This window comes from Sminthopsis crassicaudata, chromosome 3 (genome assembly GCF_048593235.1).
Source record: "Sminthopsis crassicaudata isolate SCR6 chromosome 3, ASM4859323v1, whole genome shotgun sequence".
NCBI classification, from domain to species: Eukaryota; Metazoa; Chordata; class Mammalia; order Dasyuromorphia; family Dasyuridae; genus Sminthopsis; species Sminthopsis crassicaudata.
In genome coordinates, this window is record NC_133619.1 from 211,490,982 (window position 1) to 211,518,334 (window position 27,353).

Genomic DNA, 27,353 nt, shown 5'->3' on the forward strand with positions numbered 1-27,353 from the left:
GTATCATAGGCACTCAGATAAATGCTGTTAAGTTTCTAACTTTCACATAAGACAAAGTAGTTCTGAAGGAAAAAAATTCAGTTTAAGACAATGCAGGGCCAGCTGAAATGCCCTAAACTAGAGGAAGAAAGAAAATCTAATAATTAAAAATTAAACAAAAAGCGCAGCATGAAAGACCCGTTAATGGATTTCTAACCATAGCTTCAATGATAATATCAGGCCCACCTTAAGGTTTTCTGTAGTGTCCAACATATTTATTAAAAATGAAACAGAAAACACCAATGAGTTCTACATATAGTCTATACATGTTAAATCATAATATAAATATGAATGCAATACACACACAATCTAACATTTCAGAGAGTCTGTGGAGAAATGGAACCTCCTTTTTTGTAATCTTCATAATCATTAGGGTTACCAGCTTTTCAAAACTCTAAAGAAAACTGTGGCTATAGAAATTTAGTTTATTACGTTTTTTATCTATCATGGCTGATTTGGGATCTGATGCCCTCAGAACTATGGTAGCAGAACAAACCCTGACAAAACCACACTCTTTGGGGGTTAGTGGGGAGATAAACATAGTCTTTTCCCTTTAAAAATGAACCTTAGGAGTGAGTGTGAGTGTGAATGCATGTGCATGTGTATGGGGGGGGAAGAGAAGGAAGAGGGAAATTTTCAAAAGGGCTGCCAATTGGGTACTTCCAAAACTGAGGACCATGGACAGTATATAGATGAGGAAGGACAAAATACAAAGAAAACACAATCACTGGCTACTGTTATACAAAGGTCAAAGGTCTTGATAACATCTATGAGCAAGTTGGGAGTGAAGGGAGATGAATGATAGAAAAAGTGATATTGTTTTGACACTATATTTGTTATTATTAAACACTACCATATTGTAGGAAATTTGGAAGTCCCTGAAGCCAGTGTCAGTAGTAACCATACTTGAAATTGTGTTCTAATGAGAGCTCAGAGGAAAACAGGGAATGTGACAATCTATAACTAGATCTCATTGCTTTGGAAGCCTTAAAATGTATCCAAAAATAGCAACAAAAAAGTACAGCAGTATTTTAAAACAGAATATTACATGAATAAACATAATACAAATGAATAATATACTTAAGCATAAACCTGATATGCCATGATTTGCATTCTATCTTATGTAAATTTACAACTTTGAAATGCCACTTACAAATCATGTTTGATTTCTTTGGTCTATACCCCATAATATTCCATGAAAGAGCATCTGTTTTTAGTTGTGGTTTTTAAGGGGCACTTTTTCTATTCCAAGAAAAGTAAGCAATACCAGAGCTATTCTCAGCATGTGCACATGTAACTTTTACTACTACAAAGAGGAGCCAATAGTGCATGGACTGAAAAAACAGCCTTAAGTCTTCCTTATAATGCAGCTAGCCAGATAGTCCTTCATCCTTTGCTTTTTTTTTTTCCCCCTCTAGCAAGGCTAGATAAACATGGCATATATTTTGCCACTAATGATCATGCCTTGAGGACTGCATTCTCACAGGTGAGCAGGATTCATACTGCTACAGTCACACAGGGCCACAATTCAACTCCCTTTTATTAGAAGTATAATACTGCACTTTATATCACAAATGTATAAAAATATGGCAAATAGTGTCATAACAATACTTTCTTTAAATGAAGATATTTATAAAACAGACAAGTATTTACCATATATATATTTATATAGAGAATAAAATACTCCTGATGCAATATATAAATGTTACTGTTTAGTTTTTATAGAAACTACTGTAGCTGTTGCACTGCTTCACAATGTTTCAAACAGCTCAAAATAACTTTATATTGTAACATAAAAGGTATGATTATAACAGTACAATATTAGTTAATCATAAATAAATGTTACAAACCTATCAAATATGGAAGTTAAAAAAAAAACCCAAATTTAAGACATACAATTCGATTTCTAATCCTTGAAAAAAAGAGATAGGCTTAGATTACATAAACCCCACATTTCAACTAGGCAGAAAGTATATGGTAAGGACATAGGTTGAGACACTTAATTTTTCCATCCCTTGAAGTGCCAAGGCATGCTTTAGCTTCCCAGTTTCATCAGGGAACTAAAGCTGGAATGTAAGGGAGGGGTGGGGGGGAAGGGGAAGAGAACCAAATAACTTCTTCCTGAACTCTATCACCCAGGGTAACTTCTGGTGATTGGCAATCAATAATTCAGCTTATTGACTATGTGATCCCTGACAACTAATGTGGTGCTTGACAACGCAGCTCCATAAAACACAATATTGCACACCTTCATAAAGCTGAAAATACTGACTTACCATCCCTGGCACAGTCTGCCCCTATCCCTTCCTACCCCACCCCTCTCCCCAGGGAGCTGGCTTTTTCTCCCTTAACCCCTGGAGCATAGTTACAAGGCTGTCTCTTTTAAATCATTCAGATTTGGCATCCGTGATCGATTTGTTCTGTTATACGTGTGCCCATTAGGCCCGCTCTTAGAACCCAGCTGTTCAGTATAGGAAGGCCCCTCAGTGGCGCTCCTGCTCACAGGGGATACATGCCAGCCTGGGTCTATCTGACCCGGCAGCTGAAGGGTTGGCCTGGCCTTTGGCGTGGCCTCGGCCCGGATGTTGCTGCTGCTGCTGTTACTGGAGGCCTGGCTCATGGGATGAATTCGCACTTCCGAAAAGGAGCTTTTGGCTTGCTGACTTGGTACCTGGAAGCGGGGGTCTGAGGAAGTGGGATGGTTTGAGGCAGAAGAGAGATGTAACAGCTTACGGAGTGATTTTAATGGCTGACTCTGAAAGAAAGAGAACTGGGTATAGGATGGGCTGGACATTCTAAAGCTGGGAGGCAACTCAGTTGCACATCCCCCCCAACATAAAAAAAATTATGAAAGATATTGTTCTTCTTTAGAGAGCCATCATAAGGATACACCTGCAACAAAAGGCCAAAGATCCAAGAGCTTATTTTTCTTCAACAATTTCATAAAAATTCTACTAAAAAAAAAAACAAACAAAAACCCAAAAAGGAATCTGTATGCTAGTCTTTAACAACAGCTTGAACCTTTATTCTACAAAATCTGACAATGGCCTTTTTGTACACAGTTTGATTTCTGGATATATCCTCAGCATCTATGAGAGTGCCTGAGGCAGAGTAGACACTCTGTTAAACAGAGCTAGCCATATTCATTGACCAATTCATGGAGTTTGTCAAGAACTCTAGTATTTCATTCATTCTATATTTTTATTCTGAGCTTAACAAACATCAAGCAAGATTGAAAAAGAGGGTTGTACATAAAATTGCAAATTTCTATCAGGTACAGCTTGCTTTTCTTTTAAAATATGTAATAAATTTAATAAGTAAATTTCAGAGCTGTCCTGCTTAGTCATGATTCTTGATGGCCTTCCTACTGATCTCTTCTATGTATTTTTAAAGAAAAAGTTTCATGATCCTCTTTTCTTTAGGTTTCTTCTCTTTTTTGGGGGATGGGTGGGAGTAGGCGGGTAGAGTAGGGCTATTTTATCCCCAAGCATTCTCTTTCTACAAGCACTTCCCTCTCCAATGGAAAACAAAACAAATTCCTTGAAATATATCTGAACAGTCAAAATAAGTTTCACATTGACCATGTCAAAAAACGTATGTCTTATTCTGCATCTTGACTCTATCTTCTCTCTGTGGGAAGGTAGATAGTAGCCTTCATCAAGTCCTAAGGAATGATGATAGATCATTTGCATTGCCTTGAATTCTTAAATCTTTCAAAGGTGTCTTTAAAAAAAGATATTGTTATCGAATAAATTGCTCTGGTTCTGCTCATTTCACCACAGCAGTTGACACTAGTCTTCCCAAGTGTCTCTGAAACAGTCTCTTTTATCATTCCTTATAATGCATTAATATTCAATTACATTCATTTATCATAATTTGCTCAGTCATTGCAGCATCTTTGGTATATCAAAAACTGTGATAAATATTTTAGTCTTTCTTTGATCTCTTTGGAGATAAAAGTCTAGTGGTGGTATAACTAGGCCAAAGAATATGCAGAATTTAGGTGACTTTTTGGGCATGAAAACAAAATTGCTTTTCAAAATGGCTGGACCAATTTACAGATCCACTAACAGTATATTAGTTTGACTGTTTCCCAACAGATCCTTCTACAAATATCATTTTTCCATTTTCTTTTCTTGCCAATATAATGGATATGAGGTAGAGTCTCAATAGTTGCTTTAATTTGTATTACTTTGATGATTAATAATTTGGAGTAATTTTTCCTACAGTTGTAGATAACTTAGATTTGATTCACTTGAAAACTGCCTGTTAATTCAGATTCTTTGTCAAAAGGTGATTTTGCTGCTCCTCTATTGGGGTATCCTTGTCCAACTCTGGCATCTTAACACACACAGAGATATTTTTAGCCATTCTCAAATGTAAGACTGCAAAATATTCCTAGTTGCAGCACATCAAAAAATGTGGGCATCATTCACTTACATGAACTTGAAGATCTGAGATCTTCTCAGGACGCCACTCCTTTGGCCGGCTGCTTTGGTGATTAGTCGAATGAATGGCTTTCTGTAATGCCAGAAGATCCTGACCATCTGTATTGGGCACCTATGGAGGAATATAAGAGGAGAATTAATTCATTCTAATATATGTAGTTATGTGATTGATCATTCCTAAGGCGCTCCCTCCCCCTAAAAAAACTAAGCCTCAACAATCCAAACCTAACACCCCAAATATTACTGCAATATGTGTATTTGTGTGTGTATGTGTGTGTATGTATATATGAATATATATGAACATATATATATGAACATATATATATATGTATGTATATATTTTTTATAAGTATGCTCACTGATTAAATGGAACTGCCCTCTTAGTATAGTTACCCCTCATAAGGAAAAATTAGCACATATCATGCAGGGTTTGTTAAAACTTCTCCCTTTAAAGCATTCCCATGCTGTTAGTTTAGTCGCTGTAAGAGAGAGCAGTTAAATCGATCTACACAAAAAATTACAATGTCTTATCCTCATTCAATAGCATTCCATATTGTAGTTAGGTTATGAACCAGTTCAATAAAACCAAAATGTTGGCCTGGTAGGAAATAAAGCAAAACACTGAATTTAAGGAAGGCAAATGAGGCTAATTTCAGCTATTAATGCTGCCAAAATGGGAGAGAACAATACCCCAGTAAATACCGGTCAAAGTATCTCTCCATGGAGTCCTGTGAGGACAGTTGCAGAAATTTGTTTCACTAATTCCAAAAAACTAAGATTTGCTTTTCTCAACAATTCAACTGATGGAGAATGATTAATGTCAAATTCGGAGTAAATACCCTGGCACTAAAGTAAGCCACTACCAAAAATTAGAGCAAGCCAGGAAAAGAGAATAGAATTACCAGAAGCTTGTTTTTTCATGAGGCCTGCAATTCTATTTCATTCTATCCATTAAACTTTATTTCAGGGCAATAAGTTGCAAATCAAGTATTAACAGACCATGTCCAGGAGGCTCCAAAATAGTTATTGATTAGGAGTATTAATCTAACTTTTAGTAGGAGATCTTGTGCAGTATTATCTATCAACTTGTTTTCACATGACTTTTTGGTAATCTTTAGATTTTAGTTTCATTTTCCTTATAATACTTATTCAAACATGCCAGAGTCATCAATAATTTGGATCCAGAGTATTTATGGAACTGGCTCAAAATACTTAACTAGCACAAAGAGAATATGATTCCATGAAAATAAAAGACATGCTGTTGTCATCAGTAAAACAAGTTTACTGGAGCAGGTTTCAGTGCTTTTTTTACTTTAAAATGGATACCATAGGTAGAGTGACTACAGGAAGCTTTTTCAAAGAAGAACTATGCTTTAAAGGATTCTTTGAATTAAAAAGAGGAAAGAGGGATTTCTTGATGCTTGGATTCTCTCCGTTGGTGGAGTTTGTCTGCAACATAAGATACAAATAAACTAATTGCAAAAATAGTGCTTTATGAAAAATGACCTGTCTTTGAAAGCGTTTGTGCAAATATGTACTTTAACATTAACAGCAAATGTTATAATTCTCACATCCTGCTTTCAAGACATGATCAATTTAATTTTTGTTGTGAACAAAGAGGTCTATAAGGGAAATTTAGGGTATCAAAGGACCTTTTCTAATTATGTGAAGAAGATATAGCAACATAAAATTTCAACAGGAGCATACAGATTAGATGTCCATCCAATAGTAAAAAAAAAAAAAGATTATTATAAAAGAATTAATTATATATAATTATCATCAAATTTGACTCTTTTCTGGTCTTCCTTAAAAGATAAGATATTTAGAAAGATAAAAAAAGATAAGATATTTAGAAAGAATCTATCATTGGCAAAACTGGCAAAAATGTATATATTATTATAGCAGTTTTATATGGAAAAAAAACACTTAAATAAAAAAATACCATCTAGAAAATACAAACCATCATCATGTAAGTCATTTCCTTTGTATGTCTATAAGAAAAAACTGCATTTCCCCTAATCCTTTAGTTTTAAAACCAATATTTAAAACCAAATATTCTAACTAGTCAAAATAAATCACTGGTACATAATGACAAAGCTAATCAAATCAACATGTTGGGGAGGTAGGGCTTGGTGAATATTGTCTTTCAATACAACTGAAGCCATTCATCTAAGAGTAGTTTCCAGATTATTTCATTTTTGAGTCATACAAGATTGTCTTTTCTTTGGAATATCAATCATTACACTTAGAAAAATGTGTGAAAGAGCATCTTTTGGGCTTGCAAATGAAGTTAAGACTATCACAGAGATTTTCACATTTAAACTATAGATGGTATATTGATCTGAGTAGTGTAACACACACACCCACACAGACACACACACCCCTTGGCCCTTGTATCTTTGAATAAGCAAAAACAGTATACCAAAAATATGTCCCGGTCCAGCAGGACTCAGTTATTCAGGGAGTCGAAGGGGACCCAGCCTGAAAGAGAAACGGGCGAGAAAGAAGAGCGAGACCAAGCAGATTCTTGTCAAGGTCTCAGTTTATTGCTCTTGGGGTACAGCTAATATAGCAAAAAGCATGAGAAAGAGAAATAGGATTGGGCCTGGAAAAGGAGCAGGAGTGATGGAGAAGTAGGGTTGGGCCTGGGAAAGGAACATAGGGATGGCTGGTTCAATGAACAGGAACAGTTTGCGGTTAGGATACAATGTTGGAATATTCCATGGTCGGCTGATTCTCAGAACAATTTGTCTGAGGGTAAGGCCCACTTAGGGGGGAGAAACACCTGGGCAGGCCCACTTAGGGGGGAGAGACACCTGGGCCGAAGCTCTTGGTTCCCAACAAAAACACAAGTAGTCTAAAGTATTTTATAACCAGTTTATGTTGTGCATCGATATCTTCATTTGCTTGAATTTTGTACACTATCCCTAGTGTGGAAAATGTATGTTATCCTGGATTCTGGCAGTTTATACTTCCAGGTACAAAGTCCTGGTACAAAGGCCTAATGATGCCCATTTGACTATTCTTGACGGTTGTTGTTTGTTTTTAGTTCTCTAAGAACATCAAGACATCAGGGTCAGATGAGATCTGTAGATGGATGGCCTGAGATGCATAGGGAGACCTTGGCTTTTTAAAGGTCTTTAAACAGGTCTCAGTTTGACTGAGGCAACCTCCCATTCAATGATTCATTAAGAAAAAAGGGAGGAAAAGAGAGAGAGTGGGAGGGAGGGAGGGAGGAAAAAAGGGAAGAATCAATCAATCAGGATGGGGAAGTCCCTTAAGGTTTTTTGGCCAAAACAACAATAATGGCTATTTACATTCACTTGGAGGTAATCTGGACAAAAACAAAACCTAAGTGGAACCTTTTCTAGGCTAATTAATGATCTCTATCTAGCCACTAGTTCCAGAGTTTCAGAGGAGAAAGTAACGCTGGCAACTTTGCACAGTCCTCTTTCATTCAAATTCAACTTATTTGCACATCATGGCATTACCTCCCAGAAGTTAAGGCTGTTTTCAAGAATAAAGGGCAAACAATTAACTCTGTAAGTAGGAGATGTCCCACAAGGACTGAACAACTTCCTTCTTTCCTTCCTCTATATCTTGGGTGTTCTTGAGCTACATTTCTTTCTTAAGGACCATGTCTTATTTTTGGTAGAGTCAGTATAAAAACCTGACTTATGATCCCGTTAGCTTGTGAGCTCCTTGGGAACAGAACTGTCTTTTACCTTTTTTTATAACCTCAGCACTTTATATATATATATATATATATATATAATATATAATTTAGCAGATTAAAGTAGCCTACAAAAAATTTTGCTTCAAGATTAATATAATTTTTAATTTGATCAGAATGGTAATTATTTTTAAAAATAAATTTGGGAAAGAGAAGCAGGATGATGTAGTAGAGAACTAGAAATAAATGGTTTCAAGTCTTGACTCTAAAACATCAATATGTTTTATATATGTGACCATAGGCAAAAATCGCTTATGCTTTCAGTTCAAGAAGAAAATTAAAAAATTCTAGGTTGATGCTGCTTTTAATTGATGGAAAGAGGTTCAAAATATGTAGTTTCCTATTCAATGAAATGACAGATCCAGGTCAAATAAAAATTTAAAACACAAAATCTCAAATGGAAGATTATCATGACAATAATAATAGTAATACTTCACATGTATGTAACATTTATAAGACCTACTGAGTATCTTTCAACAATCTTATGAAGAAGTTAGTGTATTATTAATCCCCATTTTATATAGGAGGAAGTTAAATGACTTTCCCATCATGAGGCATCTAGATAGTATTTTATGTGAATCCAAACCAGGATTTTCTGATTCTAAGTACATTGTTTAGTTTCCTAAATCTCCTAGGACATTGCATTTCTTTCTTTCTTTCTTTTTTTAGGCAATTGGGTTAAGTGCCCAGGGTCACACAGCTAGGAAATGTTAGGAATGTGAGGCCAGATTTGACCACAGGTCTTCCTGACTTCAGGACTGGTGCTCTATTCATGTGGCACCTAACTGTTCCTGGATAGACCATTTCTTAAGGAGCTACGCTTTTTACATGTTTTACAGTTAAATTTTTAAAATTCAAATGGAATCAATAAAAATAAATTAATTGGTATTATAAAACTTGCAGAAAATGCCAAATTACTTGTGGAAAACTTTCTACTAGATCATTTTCCCAGCAAGGAAGATTAGCAATCTCTTCAATATAATGTTATTCAGAAAGTTGCTTCTTGAGCCAGATTCTGAATATTAAAATGACCTGTTTTACTTTATATTGCATATATCATTTCTTAAACTAAATGACAATATCTTTGAGGAAAGGCCTACGTATATATTTCAGTGAAAACAAGTATTGATTTTGATGTTACAGTACCTATTCTTTATTACCTGAACAACTCTGGGAGAGTCACTATGAAATGAAGGGACTAGGACAAATGACATCTAAGGTGCTAAAGCAAAGATATTAAATATTTTCATATTTAATGTTTCTAGTCACTTGAAATTTATTATTTTTGTGGAAATTAAATGAATTACTATAGGCTTCTACTATGTGGCCATCACTGTGCTGGGTGCCTTAAGTTTAATGTTTATTAAAGTGAGATATGGCAAACTATATATTTTTAATTCTTTGATACATAGCATTTTCTATCTTTTGATTGCCTCCCTGCATGCTCCCAATCTCTCGCTAATACCAAATTTGAAATAAGAATTACTATGATGAATAGGAGGAGCTAGTAATAATTTTCTTTCTTTCATTCTTTGTTTCTTTCATACTTTGTTCCCTTTGTTTCTTCTTCCCTTCCTTCTTTTCTTCTTTCTTTTCTTCCTTTCTCCTTCCCCCTCCCTTCTGGAATTTTAACTTTTTAAGTTCATTTGAATTATACCTAACTTTGGGCTTTTCTTGTTTAAATGAAATTCTTCTAAGCTCATAGAGCCCATATTTGTGAAATACTGAACTGATTAATATTTGAACATTTGAATATATATGTATGTGTGTGTATATATGTATATGTGTATACATATATACACACACATACAATACATATATCCATGTACACACATATATATATTGTTGCATTATATGTGCTATGAATATATTTTAAATTATTTCATTAATTTGTATATTGTGCATATAGGAGATACATGAATAAATCAATTCTTTCTGTAATATCTGTGATGAGAACATAACATTATATCCCAAATTATGACTGATAAACTAATATGAGTGCTTTAGATATGAAATATTTTAGAGTAACACTTTCAGAAAACAAAGTTTAACATAGGTAATATACAAAGCAACTTAACAGATTTCATCTTCTAAAAAAATTATTACATAATGAGGCACTCCTATTTTGATACTTTGGATAAAAAGCTATGATTTCATTAGCAAGGATACTCTTTTCATTAATGACAATGGCAAAGTTTTTGTGTGCAATTATAAATTTCCTCAACTCATCCTTTCAGTAAGCAAGCCCCTAAAACTTCTGCATTTAACTGGGCTGGTCTTTGTAATAGATAATATAGTTCACTGCTGAGCCTATTCTTCAAGTAGAACTTTCTAGAACTGGTGTTCCCCTAGGTACAATCTTCAAAAGCCCAGTTATTTTCACATCATGATGAGAAATTGAAGTAGGACTTCAGGAGAAGACATACTTTAACTCATTAATATTGAGAATATGTAAGGTAGCACTCTGATACTCTTTGGAGAGGTAAAGGCAGAAGTTGATTTGCAACTAGAAAATTGGTTTCATGGGAAAATCATCTTCTACTAAGAAGAATTCTTGACGAGTATTTTCAAGAAGGCTACCAAAGAAATAACCGCAATTTGTTGCAAAGCACTAAGAATAGAAAATTCTTTGAAAAAATCAAAAGATCCCCAGATTAATTCAACATACATTTTAATACTTCATGATTTTAATACTAAGTTGGTAATAACTAAAGATGTTAAGAGAGACGTTGGTCAGGAGAAATAGGAAGTAAGAGATACATACATATAAACATAAAATAAAGATCAGGAGTAGAAAAAGCAGGGGTAGTAACAACAATCACAAAGTTAAAGCTAAAATAGATTTAATCAAAGGAGAAAAATAAGGAAACTACATGATATGTCAGTCAAGTTAATATTATTTTAGACTATTAAAAATAACTAAAAAGTATAAGACTGCATGAAAACTTGCTGTGCTGTAAGAAATGATGACTTGGAGTAAGAAAAATATGGACAAGCTTGGACTTGTGAAGGAAGATGTTATTTACCTTTAAAGAAAGAGAGGGCATACAAACATAGATATGAAGGCATTTGTGTGTATATGTTTGTGTATGTATATATACAAGTATGCAAATGCATGTACATATATGTATACATATAATATATAAGAGAAAACAAGAAAAAGCAACAACTTAAGAACTATACAAGCACTTCATGCTTTTATAAACATTTTATATATACTTTCTTTAAAGAAAGAATAAGAAAGAGATACACACAGCAAACATATAATTCCAAAAATATGTATACTTTGACAGGAAAAAATTCATTATTGAAGTGGAAATCATCCTTGAATGTACACACCATTGACTTATCAGAACAAATATCCAAATTAGTAAACAACTATTAAAAGATAATGAGAAAAATATTTGAAATACAACTCAATTCAATCCTTAAACAAATAATGAAAAATGGGAAATCAATTAGTGAATTTATATTGATATTGACTATAATCATTTGATACAGAAATTTAATATAAATCGTCAAAAGAAAACCAAAATAGCTTAGAGAGCCCCTTAGTCAGCAAACTCTTGATTGATCAAAAAGATGCCTTCTGCCACTTCCTCCTCCTTCACGAGATGAAATAGCCATACTTCTTAACAAGACTAACCCCCTCTACCTATTTAAGCAACCCCATTCCATCGTATATCCTTCAAAAGAATCTTTGTTATTTCTCTACTGCCTACAAACATTCCCCTATCTCCTCCATCCCCACTACTGTCTTCTATCTCTTCTGCCCTTCGTAACTAAACTCCTTAAAAAAGGCCATCTACAACAGATATCTCTACTTTTTTTTTTCTCTCACTTTTCTTAACCCTTTACAATGTGGTTTCCAACTTTATCATTCCTCTAAATTCTTCTTTCTCATAATGTAGTAACAGTATGTAACAATCTCTTAGTTGCCAAATCTAATGGCCTTTTCTTAATTCTCATTTTTTTTTCCTTTCTCAATAGTAATTTTCCCAATTACATGGAAAGATAGTTTTCCACATTTAAGATTTTAATTCTCCTTTTGACACTGATGGTCACTCTCTTCTATATTCATATTCTTTCTCTCTTTCTGTCTCTATCTCTCTCTCTGTAGGAGTCTCAATCTCTGTGTCTCTGTTTTGGGGACACTATTCTCTGATTACCTAACTGACCACTCTTCAGTTTCCTTCACTGGATCCTCTTTTACATCATATCCTTAATAACAGGTATCGCTCAAGTCTCTGTCCTGAGCCCTCTTGTCTTCTCCCTCCTTTAGTTGGTGATCTCATCAGTTCCCAAGAATCTAATTATCATCTCAAATTGGATATCTGGGAAACGATCTAAATTCATTATGTCTAAAACAGAACTCATTTATCTTTTCCCCTAAGCCCTTCCTCATTTCCCTACAGAGCAACAGCACCCTCCCACTCCTTCAGACTCACTTTCTAGAAGGCATCTTGGATTCCTCACTATCTTTCATTCTCCATACTCTAGCTATCCCAAGGTTTGTAGATTTCACTTTTGCATCCTCTCTCAAATACACCCTGCTTTTCACCTCTGACACGACCATTACTGTGGTACAGATTCTCATCACCTCAACTCCTGAACTATTACCATAGCTTTTGAGCTTTTGGTGGGTCTGAAGTCTCTCCCCACTCCAATCCACCCTCCAGTCGGACACCAGTGATTTTCTTGAAGCACAGGTCCAAACATGTTATACACATGTACCCTTCCTCTAACTCAATAAACTCCAGGGACATTCAGTCACTTCTAGGAACAAATAGAAAATGCTCAAATTGGCATTTCAGCCCATCATAACCCAGCCTTTCCTACTTTGCATCACTCCTTAACAGGTATTCTTTGATCTGGTGACAATGGTCTTCTGTCTGATCCATGAACAAGGCATTTCATCTCGTGGCTCAAATAATTTTTTTTCTTTTTTGAAAAAATTTTAAAGTTTATTATTTTTTAAAATAACATTATCCAAACATGCTAATAGAGTTATTGTCTAATAGGTAATTAGCCTTAAGTGCTTGGTTGTCTAATTCAAGTGCACCTATTCAGAGTTTCAGCCCTTTACATTTTTGTATGCCCACAACAGAAATAGAGTTCTCAAAGAGTTCTTTTTAGCTTTTTATGCTTCTCTTGAGTCCTATATTTGGAGGTCATATTTTTTGTTTAGCTCTGTTTTTTTCATTAGGAATAAATGGAATTCACTTGTTTCATTGAATGTCCACCTTTTTCCCTGGAAGAAAACGCTTAGCTTAAGTGGGTAGTATATTCTTGGCTGCATTCCAAGTTCTTTTGCAATTTCATAGTATCAGATTCCAGGCCCTTAGGTCCTTTAATGTGGAAGCTGCTAGATCCTAAGTGATCCTTATTGTGGCTCCTTGGTATTTGAATTGTTTTTTTCCTAGCTGCTTGTAATATTTTTTCTTTAGTCTGATAGTTCTGAAATTATACCACAATGTTCCTTGAAGTTTTTATTTTGGAGTCTCTTTCAGAAGATGTTCAAGGAATTCTTTCAATGACTATATTACGTTCTGATTCTATTACATCTGGGCAGCTCTCTTTGATGATTTCCTGAAAAATAGTGTCTAGGTTCTTTTTTTCATCATGGTTTTCAGGGAGCCCAATAATCCTTAGATGATCTTTCCTAGATCTATTTTCCAGGTCTGATGTTTTTCCAAGTAGATATTCAACAGTTGTTTTTTTTTTTTTCTATTTTTGTCTTTTTTTTTTTTTTTTTTTTTTTGGTTTTGCTTGACTGATTCTTGATGTCTCAAGGAATCATTCCTTTCCATTTGATCAGTTCTGATTTTTAATGAGTTATTTTCCTCATTTACTTTTTTTAACTTCTTTTTATATATATCCAATTGAGTTTTTTAATGAGTTGTTTTGCTGTATGGAATTTTTTTCCATTTCATTTTTTTTTTAATGGTTATTTTCTTTTTCCAATTCACAAATCCTACTTTCCTGGGGAGTTCTTTACCTTTTCCATTTCACATTTCAGGGAGTTGTTTTCCTTTTCAAATCTTTCTTTTAATGAGTTATATGCTTTTTCCATAATCTCTTGCAGAGCTTCTCTTTCCTTTGCCACTTTTCTTCTAGCTCTCTTTTAAGATCTTTTAAAATTTCTTTTAGGAGAGTCTTGTGTGGTGGGGATCAGGTTATAACCCCTTTGGGGGTTTTGCTTGGAGACTGTCTGCTATAAGTCTCCTCAGGGTTGGAAATCTGTCCTCTTTCAGTATAGAAGCTATCTATAGTTAAAGCTCGCTTTCCTTTTTTACTCATTTAAAAAAAAAAAAATAAGCCCTTGAGGTCTGCCTTTAGGGCAAGGAGTTTCCCAGCTTTCTCTACAGAACAGGGACAGATAGGGACAGTGGCTTTCCTGCAAACAGGCTGTGAAGAGCAGCCGGTCTTTGGAAGTGCCACTGCCCTGGGAAGAGTGGCCACACTGCAGAAGTGTGACTGCCCTGGAAAGAGCAATCACATCATGGAGTGTAGCTGCTCTTGTGGTCCTGCTGAATGAATCACTCCCAGTGCTGGATGGGTATGGCCAAGTCCTATGAAACTCTGACTTTTTGAGGGTACACTGTACCTTTTGCATTTGTGTAACTTCTCTGCTGATCTACTGCTTTGCAACCAAAGCAGAACAGCCAACCTGTGATAGAGTCCTCCCTGCAAATTCTCCACCAGTGGAGACTGCATCCCCTCCCCCAGTTTGTTCAGCTTATGCTGGCTTCCATGTTCTGCCTCCCTGCCTGTGCTGGCCTCCTCCCCCCAGATCAAGACAGACTTTTTCTGGTGATCTTCCATATTATCTTCTGCTGGTAATTGTTGTACTCCCAATATTCGTGGATTCTATCAGTCAAGCACTATTTCAGAGGCTGAATTTTGTAATCAGTAGTAAGGGTAGAAGGGAGCTCAGAATGAAGTGTGTCCTCTCCTCTATCTTGGGTCCACCCCGGAAAAAGTTTAATAAAGCTTGACTTACAGCATTTAGTTTCTATGATTATAGGCAGCTTTGATTTCTTCTTCTAAAAACTGCCTATTCATTTTAAAAATTAATTTTATAATTATAATTTTTTTGACAGTATATATGCATGAGTAATTTTTTTATAACATTATCCCTTGTATTCATTTTTCCAAATTTTCCCCTCCCTTCCTCTACTCCCTCCCCTAGATGACAGGCAATCCCATACATTTTATATGTGTTACAGTATAACCTAGATACAATATATGTGTGTAAATCCAATTTTCTTGTTGCACATTAAGTATTGGATTCCGAAGGTATAAGTAACCTGGGTAGATAGACAGTAGTGCTAATATTTTACATTCAATTCCCAGTGTTCCTTCTCTGGGTGTAGTTATTTCTGTCCATCATTGATCAACTGGAAGTGAGTTGGACCTTCTTTATGTTGAAGATATCCACTTCCATTAGAATACATCTTCATACAGTATTGTTTGTTGAAGTGTATAGTGATCTTCTGGCTCTGCTCATTTTACTCAGCATCAGTTCATGCAAGTCTTTCCAAGCCTTTCTGAATTCATCCTGCTGGTCATTTCTTACAGAGCAATAATATTCCATAACCTTCATATACCATAATTTACCCAACCATTCTCCAATTGATGGACATCCATTCATCTTCTAGTTTCTAGCCACTACGACAAGAGCTGCTACAAACATTTTGGCACACACAGGTCCCTTTCCCCTCTTCAGTATTTCTTTGGGATATAAGCCCAGTAGTAGCACTGCTGGATCAAAGGGTATGCACAGTTTGATAACTTTTTAGGTATAATTCCAAATTGTTCTCCAGAATGGCCAGATTCTTTCACAACTCCACCAACAATGTATTAGTGTCCCAAAAACTGCCTATTCATATCCTTTGATTACTTACCAACTGGGGAATGATTCTTATTTTTATAAATCTGACTAAATTCTATACTGTGAATTTGAAAAATTAAGTCTCTATCAGAGAAACTAGTAAAAGAATTTTGACAATACCTTTCAACAAAATGTAGTTCCCCTGATTATCCCTTTTAATTACATATATTTTTGCTTTGGCTTTTGCTGAGATCATGATTGCTACCCCTGCCTTTTTTACTTCATCTGAAGTATATTAAAATTTGCTCCAGCACTTTAACTCCATGTACTTCTGTTACAAGTGTGTCTTTTGTAAAAACCATCTATTGTTGGATTCAGGTATCTAATTCATTCTGCAAATCTACTTCTGTTTCATGGATGAGTTCATCCCATTCATATTCAGTTATGATTGCTGTGTATTTCCCTCCATCCCATTATCATCTTTTCCTTCCTCAAATGTTTATTTTGCTTCTAATCACTACTTCCTTTAATCTGTGCTCCCTTTTGCCATTCCCCAGCCCACTTTCTCTTGCTCCATCTTCTTCTATTTTTATGTATAACTTCCTTCTTTGAACCAATTCCAATGAGATTGAAGTTTAAGCAGCCTGCCATTCTATAATATTTTCCCTTCCATTATAAAAACTCCTCCTTGGTTTCCTCATTACCTACTCTAATTCCTTTAATCTCTTTCTCAACTCTTACTGCCAAAGCTAGCATTTCTAATACAATATTGAATAATAATGGTGATAATGGGCAACCTTGTTTCACTCCTGATTTTATTGGGAAAGGTTCCAGTTTGTCCCCATTACATATGATGCTGATGGTTTTAAATAAAAGCTACTGATCATTTTAAGGAAATTTCCTATGCATTTTCACTGGCTGTTTCTAATATTTGAAATTCTTCCTCTGTACTTCCTGACTTCCTTTAAGTCTCAGGCAAAATCTCACTTTCTGAAAGAAATTTTTCTCAATAATAGTAGCTACCCTCTGAGAGTTCCTCCAATTTATTGGATTATAAGCTCCTTGAAGACAAGGATTCTTTTTGTATTTCTTTGTAATTCTAACAATGTTAGATTCTCAGTAAGTTCTTACTCTAAAGAGGAAATGGGGGGAAAAAAGGATTGACTACCAGAGATGAGGAATGGCCTGTGTAAATGCAGAGAGTTTGGAGATGGAGTGCCATATGTGAGGGACAACAAGAAGGTCAATTTGGTTGAACTATAGAGTGTAGTAAAAAGATTATGTATAATAAGGCTAGAAAGGTTGTCAATAAGGTTGTCAAGAACTTTATAAATTAAACAAAGGAATATACATTTTATCATAGTGGCAATGACAAACCAACCAATGGAGTTTACTGAATAAGCAAGTAACATGATCAGATCTGCACTTAAGAAAAATCATTTTGGCAACTGAATGGAGAATAAAGTGTGGAAAAACTTGAGCTAGGGAGAATAACGTGGAGGTTGCTACAGTAGCTTGGGCAAGAGGTAATATGTACCTGAATTATGGTAGTGGGGTTGTGTAAACATCGTGAAAGGATGAAAAATGATACAGAGATGAAAAAGGCAAGCCTTGACAATTGCCTGGTTATATAGAATAAGGCAGAGTGAGGAATCTAGAATAATGACAAGGTAATGGACCTGGGAGACAGAAAAAATAGTATTTACCTGCAAGTAGAATCTATGAATTTAAATGAGTTTATTTCTCAAATGAACTATAGAGAGATAAAAAAGCTTGGAAATGAATTTCAATTAAAGTTTATTGTGTCTTTTCTCTCCTTATAGATTTTGCAGATGAATCTGTGATACTTAAGTAGAGGTTACATATGTCCATTAGAAAAGGAACAAGAATTTCTGGCATGACAAAACAAAAATATTTCTGTACAGAATTTTAAATGAGAAAAAAAAATTAATCTGATGCTGATTGTAATGAAGTCCAAGGAAAAATTTAAGATAAGACTGCAGCTGGATAAGATATACAATATAGCCAACTTGGATCATTTGTAATACTAACCATAAAATATCTCTAAACTCACAGCACAGTGTAAAAAAGTTAATGGTTTGCTTACTGTTTGAGATTTCTTCTTTTTCTTTTTCATGGATCTAAAAAAGCTTTGCTTCTCCTTCTCCTTGAGTTGTTCAGCATGACTAATATTTTCTGGACTTTTCCTAAATGAGAAAACATTTAAATTATGTTAATGAACCTTTATTCATTTTTCATATGACAAAGAAAAATATTATTATTGCATGAATTTAGGCTTAAAAAGAGATATATAAAGAACTAAGAGAAAAAATGCAAAAGTATTCTTATGTAAATCAAACACAGTAAGATTGCAGGTAAAAATAATTCCAGTTTGGTAGAGGAATGATACCACCTTGATTAGAACTCTTAGCATTCAAGATTCTGAGTAACATGTGACTTAAAAAACTAATCATTTACAAAGTAGAATGTGCAGCTATTTTAATCCATTTCCCCCTAATCCCACAACTGGGTCAACCACTTTGCTATTAGCAAAGTAACTAAACATAAAAAACAGTATTTCTATTAAGTCACTGTTATATTAAAAAAAAAAAAAGTCAAAGATTTAAAAGCTAGGCTTCCTTTAAAACCCAATTATGAAAATTAGTAGAAGCAGCTAGGTGGCATAGTGGATAGAGCACCAGGCCTGAAGTCAGGAGAACCTAAGTTCAAATCTGTCCTTAGACACTTAACACTTCTTAGCTGTATGACCTTGGGCAAGTCACTTAACCCAACTGCCTCAGAAAAAAAAAAAAAAAAAAAAAAAAAGCTTAATGGGGGAGGGGAGAGAGGGAAAGGAGGAACTAAATACGTTTCATTCTTAAATAATATTAAGAAGGGAAAAAATGATTTTTTGAGTTGAACTACTAATATAAGCTTACCTCAAATATTACCTTACAAATATTTTAATGAAAAATGAATAAAAAGTCAGATAATAGATAATATTAACAATAATGCAACTATCTAAATGCTAAAAAGTATCACTTATTTTAATTATTTTTATAAGGTTATAGTGAAGATCAAATGAGATAAAATAGGTAAAAGCAGATGAACAAATACCTAATATAAATGTAAACTGTCATTTTTTAAACAGTTGAACTATAATTATTCTAGAGGTAAAAATCTTGTATTATTTTAAATCTGAAAAATCTGTTTTTACAAAATTGAAAAATTATAACTGCAAATAATATAAAAATTATTTTTCCCATGAAAACATTTTATTCTTTTATACATAATATCTAAAGTAGAACAGGGGCAGAAATTTTTTAAAAAAATCTTTCACTCAATGAGATAAAAGAATTACAATTAATCCCAATATATGTCTTTAAGAACATATAATAGTGATTTATGGATTAAAAGAAATAAGGACACATCCACAACATAGATACCTTTTACCTAAATTTGGTCAAATTATATCACAAGTAGAAAGAACAATGAAAAAGATCATAATAACTTTAACATATTTAACATGTATTTAGGTCAACCTGCCCTATGGGGGAAGGGGTGGGGGGAAGGAGGGGAAAAGTTGGAACAAAAGGTTTTGCAATTGTCAATGCTGAAAAATTACCTATGCATATATCTTGTAAATAAAAAGCTATAATTAAAAAAGAAAAAGATCATAATAATATCAATTTATAAAAGTAGAATACCAAAATCAAGGGTGGGAAGGCAGATGAAGAGAAATGAGAATGTTAGAGGGATCAAACTGACTGATATAAAAGAACAATGCTTTGGACATAGAATTTCATGACACTAGAGTATTAAGTATTACAATTGTCTTAATACTAGGAGAAACTGAAAAGAATATTCTAAGGAAGTAAAATTCCCTTTAAGAAAAATTTCCAAATATTATTAAAAAGATAACATTATTTATTATTAAAAAGATAATATTTTTTAGTCTTTCTCCCCACAAACACATAATTTCAATATAATATGAAGTGTAAAATAACATTCTATTTCTTGAAGTAAATGTTTTTAAGCAAAAAGAAAAAAAAACACAAAATTTTTGGTAGTCAATTCATATTGACTACCTTAACATCCTTCAAAATTTTCAAACATGAGGGAATAGAGTACTGAAAATTCTCCAATGATATCAACGACAAGAAGTGATTGTCTAAATGATTTTTTGAGATGTTACTAAGGAGAAAGCTCCCTTAAATACAATGAGCAAATCATTAAATTACTGAAATTTCAGTTGTCCTAATAAGCAAAAGCTCCTAATGACAAGACTTTTGTGGAATACCAATAATGAAATCTTCCTTTGAAAGGTATCTAAAGCATGGAAATATAAGATAATAGAAATTATAGAGAGACTCCAGAACAGAAACAACAGAAACAGAAGCCCTTCATATTGTCATTTTTCTTTTATGTGTAGATATGAATATCAATCTTCCTAACATCTTGATAATGTTAAATAAACAAAATAAGCATTGTCACATACACCTCAGGATCACAGAAGAATTCTTAAGATTCCACCACTGATATAACATTCTAATCAAATTTTAAAGTTTTAGCTTGTGCTTATGACCAAAAAAACTTTCCCTAAGTTTTTTCAAAGAGAAAGAACCTAAGATGATCTGAAAAGAAACATGAAGAGTAGGGGCAATTAATAAACAAGATAAAAAAGCTGGAGGAAACCTAGGACATACCAGAAATATGAGCATAATGTTATGTCTTTAAAGTAGAAGAAAAGTTGAAATAGTTTTACAAGCAAGAAATCATCAAGGGACAGCCATTAAACTGATGTTCAGGTTATTACATAAAGAATTTTTAATGTGAAGCTAGAGAGATAAGAGTTCAGACTAGGCTAGTAAAGGTCACTTGTTATTATGTTTTAAAACCCCACAAAATATCCCAACCTTCCCCTCACTCTCCTTCAAAATATAGTTTAGTTTTGCAAATAAAGTCAGAAAATAAGGCCTATGACCCTAAAAAGTAGAGTTAAAGAAGATGGTATCTACTTAGATGGTATTCAATGTAATTAATATTTGCTGAATGAATGAAATAAAAATATCTGAGATTGAAGTTATGTTTCCCCCTGTGCTATGAGTAACATGAAATTATGTATCTGTTATTTGTCTAATCTAAATACAATTTGTGTTCTGTAATCTTTCACACCATAGAATAAACATATACAGAAGCAACTTCACATTATAGATACATATTATACTGCGGTAGACAATTCAGGAAAGCACAACACACAAGAAAATAAAGAAGGAAATTCTTGGAGTTAAATCTTCAAAAAAGCCTATCAAATAACAAGTAATAGTGAAATGGACGGACATGAGATAGACAGCTCAGACCAGATTATGTAATTTTAAAGCATCATTTATTAGCTGGCCAGCGAGTGACCCCCCTAGACAGGCTAGTAGAGATCAGCCCCAAACCTTTAGCGAGGCACACTTTTAAACCCGTTTGTCACATCCTGGTACAGCCTTGCGGTTACAAATTTTGGGAATCACTGACACAGTTTCTCATTTACAATGGGGAAGTGTCTGGATGTGAGTGAATACACAACAGAACCTGTCGACATGTTTTGCAATGTTGTCCTGACTCTGTTAGGCATACACTTCTTGGAAAGTCCAAGACTGCTTCTTGGAAAATCTAGGGTCTCATGATCCAGGGGATGGGGCCCAGTCTGAACATAACACTTCCCTAAATGCAGTTTAAGCAACATTTTCCTATAGGCCTGAGGCCCCTTGACCCAGGGATGAGGGGGCCAGTCTTTTGTCCATTTCAATGGGAAGTTGGCTTAAGGAAATTTATATTGAAGAACCACCCACTGTTGACAGAAGCTCCACAGCAAAGCTAATGTGGAAGCACTGAAAAGAAATGAGTAACCACAAATTACAGAGTGGTTTTTATTAGGAGCAGGGACACAAGAAGACAAAAAAACCAACCAAACAAACAAAAAACAAAACTTGCTAAATAGAAAGGAAGGAGACTAAAAATAACCCCTTCCACTTCATCACAGGAATGGGGGGGAGAAGTGTGTGAGAGAGTGTGTGTGGAGGAAAGTGTTGACATTCTGTCTAGCAATTTACTGAAAGGAATTTAACTTTTTATTGGTGCCTTGATTATAGAGTTATTATTATAAACATTAATATAGTAGCAATATAGTATAGAACATTAATTGAATGTTAAAATACAGAATGCCTTTCCAGGGCTACTGAGGCATATGGGATATGGGGTTGTCTGCATCTGTGCAAAATGACCCAAACCTTTTATGATTTACGTTTTAAAACTTTATTGTCTTCTTTTTTGCTAGTTATCAGCTGTTGTAGATTTTCTTGCTGCTGTTGTCTGTCAGTGTGCTTCGTAATAACTAAACCTTAATTTTCACCTTCTTATATCATTCTCTAGGTCAAAACAAATAATGGAGCTTGTTAAAATTGTATATAAAATAAAAGTAAGCAGAGGTACAGGCAAACAGGAATAAATAAGTTTACATTTATTTTTCACTAGTTGCTCACTATTTAAGTCAGGGATCCTTAAACTATGGCCCACGGGCCAGATGCGGCCCATTGATGATGTTTATGCAGCCCGCCAGATTATGGCAAAATCAGACCAGAAGTGATGTTCGACCTAAACTCGAGTTAGCAATGTACACTTTCGGCATTGGAATGAGGTGGCGGAAACAGGGTATGAGGCAATACCAAGGTGAGGTGAGTTCCCAAGCCAGGGAAGGGAAAGAGATGCAGAAGACGGAGAACTGACGGCCCAAAGCCTTATAAAGTAATGGAAGCCACCACAACAGACGCAAGGGATGTACAGTGCATGCTGCGCATGTCACGGCTGCTGCAGGGGGAATATGTGTCTGGTGCACGGATATAGTAACAGTTAGTACTACAAGTCCCAGCTTGACTCTATCATTGTCATTATGCTGTAATGCATGAAGTTGTGCAAAGCTGGTGTACTGCTTCATCCCCCTCTGTTAGGATTACTAGGTGAGAACTCAGGTTGACTTGATAGAGGGGGCAAGCTCATTGGCTGGGGTGGTTCTTCCCAGAAGCCCTTGCATTATCCCATGCCCATTCTCTGGGAGGATAAAAAGAGACAGCATTGGGCGCAAAGGGCAGATCGGCCTGGAGAAGGATAAGAGCTGGAGGAGATTCAGAGCCAGAATTCAAGAAGGAAGACTCTCTGCATTACATCAGGCCTGACGGGGCTCTCTGCAGGAAGGGAAGTCACTTCTAAGGACAAGAGTTAACAGCAACTGCCTGGGGACAACGGTTCATTTTACAGGAAGAAGAATCTGTCGGAGAGATTTGAGTAGACACAGCAGATCTCTTCCCAGAGAGCGATCCGGCAGCTTCTGGAGACGACAGCTCACTACAATTGGCGTCCACACGTGGGGCAAGGACATTTGCCTATACTGACAAGAGGAGCTAGACCAGACCTTCACAATTTGGTGCCGTGTCCGGATTCCAGTGGAAAAGCCTCCCATCCAGATCTCAGTCTCTCTGACCCAGAACCGTGAGTAACGAGGAAACTTTGTTAAAGATTAAGTGAGCGTGCTAATAGATAAATAAGGAACTTAACTTGTTAAGGGCTAAACCAGGAATCTCTTATAGCTGAAATGGGGCACATGTTAGCTAAATTCAATCCCTGGACCTCAGCCGACTCAACCCCAGCCCCAGAAGCAACCTCAGCTCCACCCCCATTCAGGAGTGGTACTATAGAGAGTATAATCAACATAATTGAGGAGCAGAGTTTACTTGTAACCTGGGTACAGATTGCTAAACTCTTGGCTGCATTAAGACGCACATCCCCTTGGTTCTTAGAGGAAGAAAAGATAGATGTAGATAAATGGAAGCTAGTGGGATATGAAATGAAAGAATTTCAAGCAAAAAATGGGCCTCGTTCAATTTCTGCAGAAGTATTTTATATCTACAACATAGTTCAATTAGCCTTAAACTATCAAGCAAGTTGTAGGAGAAGGAAAAGTTCTAAAAATGAACAGAGGAGGAAGTGTGAGGAAAAAAGGAAAGATCAAGATCTTTCCCTAGAGCAAGAGGATTTAAATGAGGAATTATGGTATGATTCTCTTGAAGAAGCTTCAACCCTGCCTAGAGAACAGATTATTGACAGGCCCACATCAACCCCACCTTCAGAGATGGAGGAAGAAAGAGGGGAAGAGGCAGAAACACAAACAGAATTGCCTGTGAAGAAGCCTAAGCCTATGACAAGATTAGAAAAAGCATTGGTTAAAGCTAAGAGAGAAGGACAGGATATAAGTGATTTTATACATGCATATCCTGTGATTGAAAATACTGACTCTGTAGGTAAAAAAAGGAGAAGATATGCACCTTTAGATTTGAATACAATTAAGGATTTGAAAAAAGGTTGTACCCTTTATGGGGCTACATCAGCTTATGTCAAAATGTTACTAGATGGTTTGTCTTATGAAGTCCTAACCCCAAATGATTGGAAATCCATAGCAAGGATATGCCTGGAACCTGGAGAAAATTTATTATGGCTTGCGGAATTTCATGAATTATGTAAAATTCAAGTCAGATGCAATTTGGAAATAGGAGTTAACACACAATTCACTTTTGAGCACTTAGCTGGTGAAGGTCAATATGGAGAGAATTCGGAACAGATTAATTATACCATGACAATATATGAACAAATTGCTAAGGCTGCAATAAAAGCTTGGGGTGTCCTTCCTGGACAGAAAGATCGCGGAGAGGCTTTCACTAAAATACAGCAAGGTCCCAATGAACCTTTTGCAGATTTTGTGGGACGTTTGCAAACTGCTGTCAAAAGAACTATTGGAGAAAATTCAGCTACAGAAATAATGACCAGACATCTGGCTAAGGAAAATGCCAATGAGATTTGCAAAAGAATTATATGGGGATTAGACAAAGATGCTCCTTTAGAGGAGATCATAAGACGCTGTGCTACAGTGGGAACAAATGCTTTTTACACCCGGACAATGATGAATGTGGAAAGACAGGGTCCCTCCTGGCAAGGGCCTTGTAGAGAAACTCGGCGATGTTTTCAATGTGGAAAAATTGGACATCTAAGAGCTCAGTGTAGGTATGGAGATACAGTGAGGAAACATGGTGAGAGAAGACCTAAAACCCCATGTCCAAAATGCAACAGAGGACTCCATTGGGCATCAGAGTGTAGAATAATTCAGGGAAATGGGATGAGGAGCCCAGGTCCAGGGCCCCAGGAAAAAAAGACTTGGGGCATGATGGCAGCTGATGTTACACCCAAAGAACCTTTAGAAGGCCAGGACTCTGATTTAATCAATCAGCAGAGAAGCAATCACATGGCCGAAAGGGATTACCTGATAAGTCAGTCAAAAGGCAATCAGATTGCAAAAATGGATTACACTTGGGGAGAATACAGGCCTTTTAAACCAACATGGCTGTATCCAGTGCAAACAACTCCAATGTAATTGTCAGATGATGAGAAGAGATTTAGAAAGTGGTAAATAGGATGTAACCAGATAGGTTAACTGCCTGGGAGAGAGGGTTTGCTTGTATTTCTTCAGCAGGAGAAGGAATCAGATGGGTGCCAACGAGTCATATTCGCCTTGTCCATCAGAGAGAGACAGAAAAAGAGAAAGGCCTCAAAATAAAGGAGAAGATCTAAGAAACATCTGACACTGAAAGAGCATGGATAATAAGAAGACTGTTAAAGAACTTTAAAAACCAGCAGGAATCATTGGACTTCCTCACACAAGATGAGACTAATGGACAATGGACTTATGGACATTTATAAATTTTCAATTTATGATTATGTTATATACTTCTAGCATGTGTTACGTTACTATGTTACTATGTGCTTATGTAATTTATGTAATTATCTGTAATACTTCCCATATTGATGGATTTATGTTTCAAGGTCATGACTGTCCTATGTTCTAAATCAAAAGAAAGGGGGAGATGTTAGGATTACTAGGTGAGAACTCAGGTTGACTTGATAGAGGGGGCAAGCTCATTGGCTGGGGTGGTTCTTCCCAGAAGCCCTTGCATTATCCCACGCCCATTCTCTGGGAGGATAAAAAGAGACAGCATTGGGCGCAAAGGGCAGATCGGCCTGGAGAAGGATAAGAGCTGGAGGAGATTCAGAGCCAGAATTCAAGAAGGAAGACTCTCTGCATTACATCAGGCCTGACGGGGCTCTCTGCAGGAAGGGAAGTCACTTCTAAGGACAAGAGTTAACAGCAACTGCCTGGGGACAACGGTTCATTTTACAGGAAGAAGAATCTGTCGGAGAGATTTGAGTAGACACAGCAGATCTCTTCCCAGAGAGCGATCCGGCAGCTTCTGGAGACGACAGCTCGTTACACCCCTCCAAATTCTTAAGGTCCCCATACACTTGTGCAGCTTCCAATCACATGATGACCTCCCCCAGAAGCCCAATGTACGATTTGTCGCTGAAGCTCATTCTGCACATACAATATATCATGCAGTTATATACACATATACAGTCTTGCCTGCAATTATGATAAATTATGAGTGCAGCACATATGATCATGCAGAGCTGGATCATGAGACTTGATCCCAGGATTCAGAATCCCAGGGCATTTGGGAGGGCCGCCTGAGTGGGTGACTTGTGTTTAGTGAAGGTCTGAAGTGGGAGAGAGAGTGAGGGAAACAGAGGCATCACAGTGCAGAAGCAGCTTGGAGGAAGTTGGGCATTGCAGTCTGTATGTCTCTGTGTGGGCAAAGTTATTGCTGGTATATAATTTTTGTAGCGCTGTATATGTATATTGGTATTTTACTAATAGCAATTTGGAATCCCTTAGAAATAATGATGTCAAGAAAAAGAAAAATTGACTTGGAGTGTAGAATATTCAAAGAACAGTGGACTTATGATTACTTTTTCATGCAGTACATGGAAAGAGCTGTATGTCTGATATGCCAGAATATAATGTCTGTTTTCAAAGAATATAATTTGCATCAACACTATGAAACTCGACATAAAGATAAATATGACTGGTTGGTTGGAGAAGTGAGAAAAGATAAAATATTGACAACTCAGCAAAATATTTTTGTGAAGCAGAAGCAGCTAAATATTTCATCATTGCGAGCAAGTTTTCAAGTTGCCAAGCTAATAGCACACACTGACAGACCATTTGTGGAGGGAGAATTTGTTAAAGAATGCCTTCTTTCTGTTGCAAAAAAGATGTGTCCAGAGAAGGCTGATTTATTTAGTACAGTGAGTCTTTCAGGACTTACAATTACATGAAGGATTGAAGAAATGGGAGACAATCTGCATCAGC

General features: G+C 35.8%; 1 protein-coding gene across 9 annotated transcripts in view; it reads right to left on the reverse strand.

The window, feature by feature from the left end:
- Positions 1–229: 229 nt before the first annotated feature.
- Positions 230–27,353, reverse strand: part of CDKL5 (cyclin dependent kinase like 5) — a 251,901-nt gene continuing 224,777 nt past the window's right edge. For all 9 annotated transcript variants that reach the window (XM_074299887.1, XM_074299881.1, XM_074299886.1 and 6 more), the window contains 3 exons: positions 18,162–18,261; positions 4,480–4,599; positions 230–2,794 (listed from right to left, as the gene is read on the reverse strand). In XM_074299887.1, coding sequence (XP_074155988.1) covers positions 2,405–2,794; positions 4,480–4,599; positions 18,162–18,261 — 610 coding nt within the window. In that variant the 3' untranslated portion in view covers positions 230–2,404. The remainder of the gene's footprint in view (positions 2,795–4,479; positions 4,600–18,161; positions 18,262–27,353) is intronic.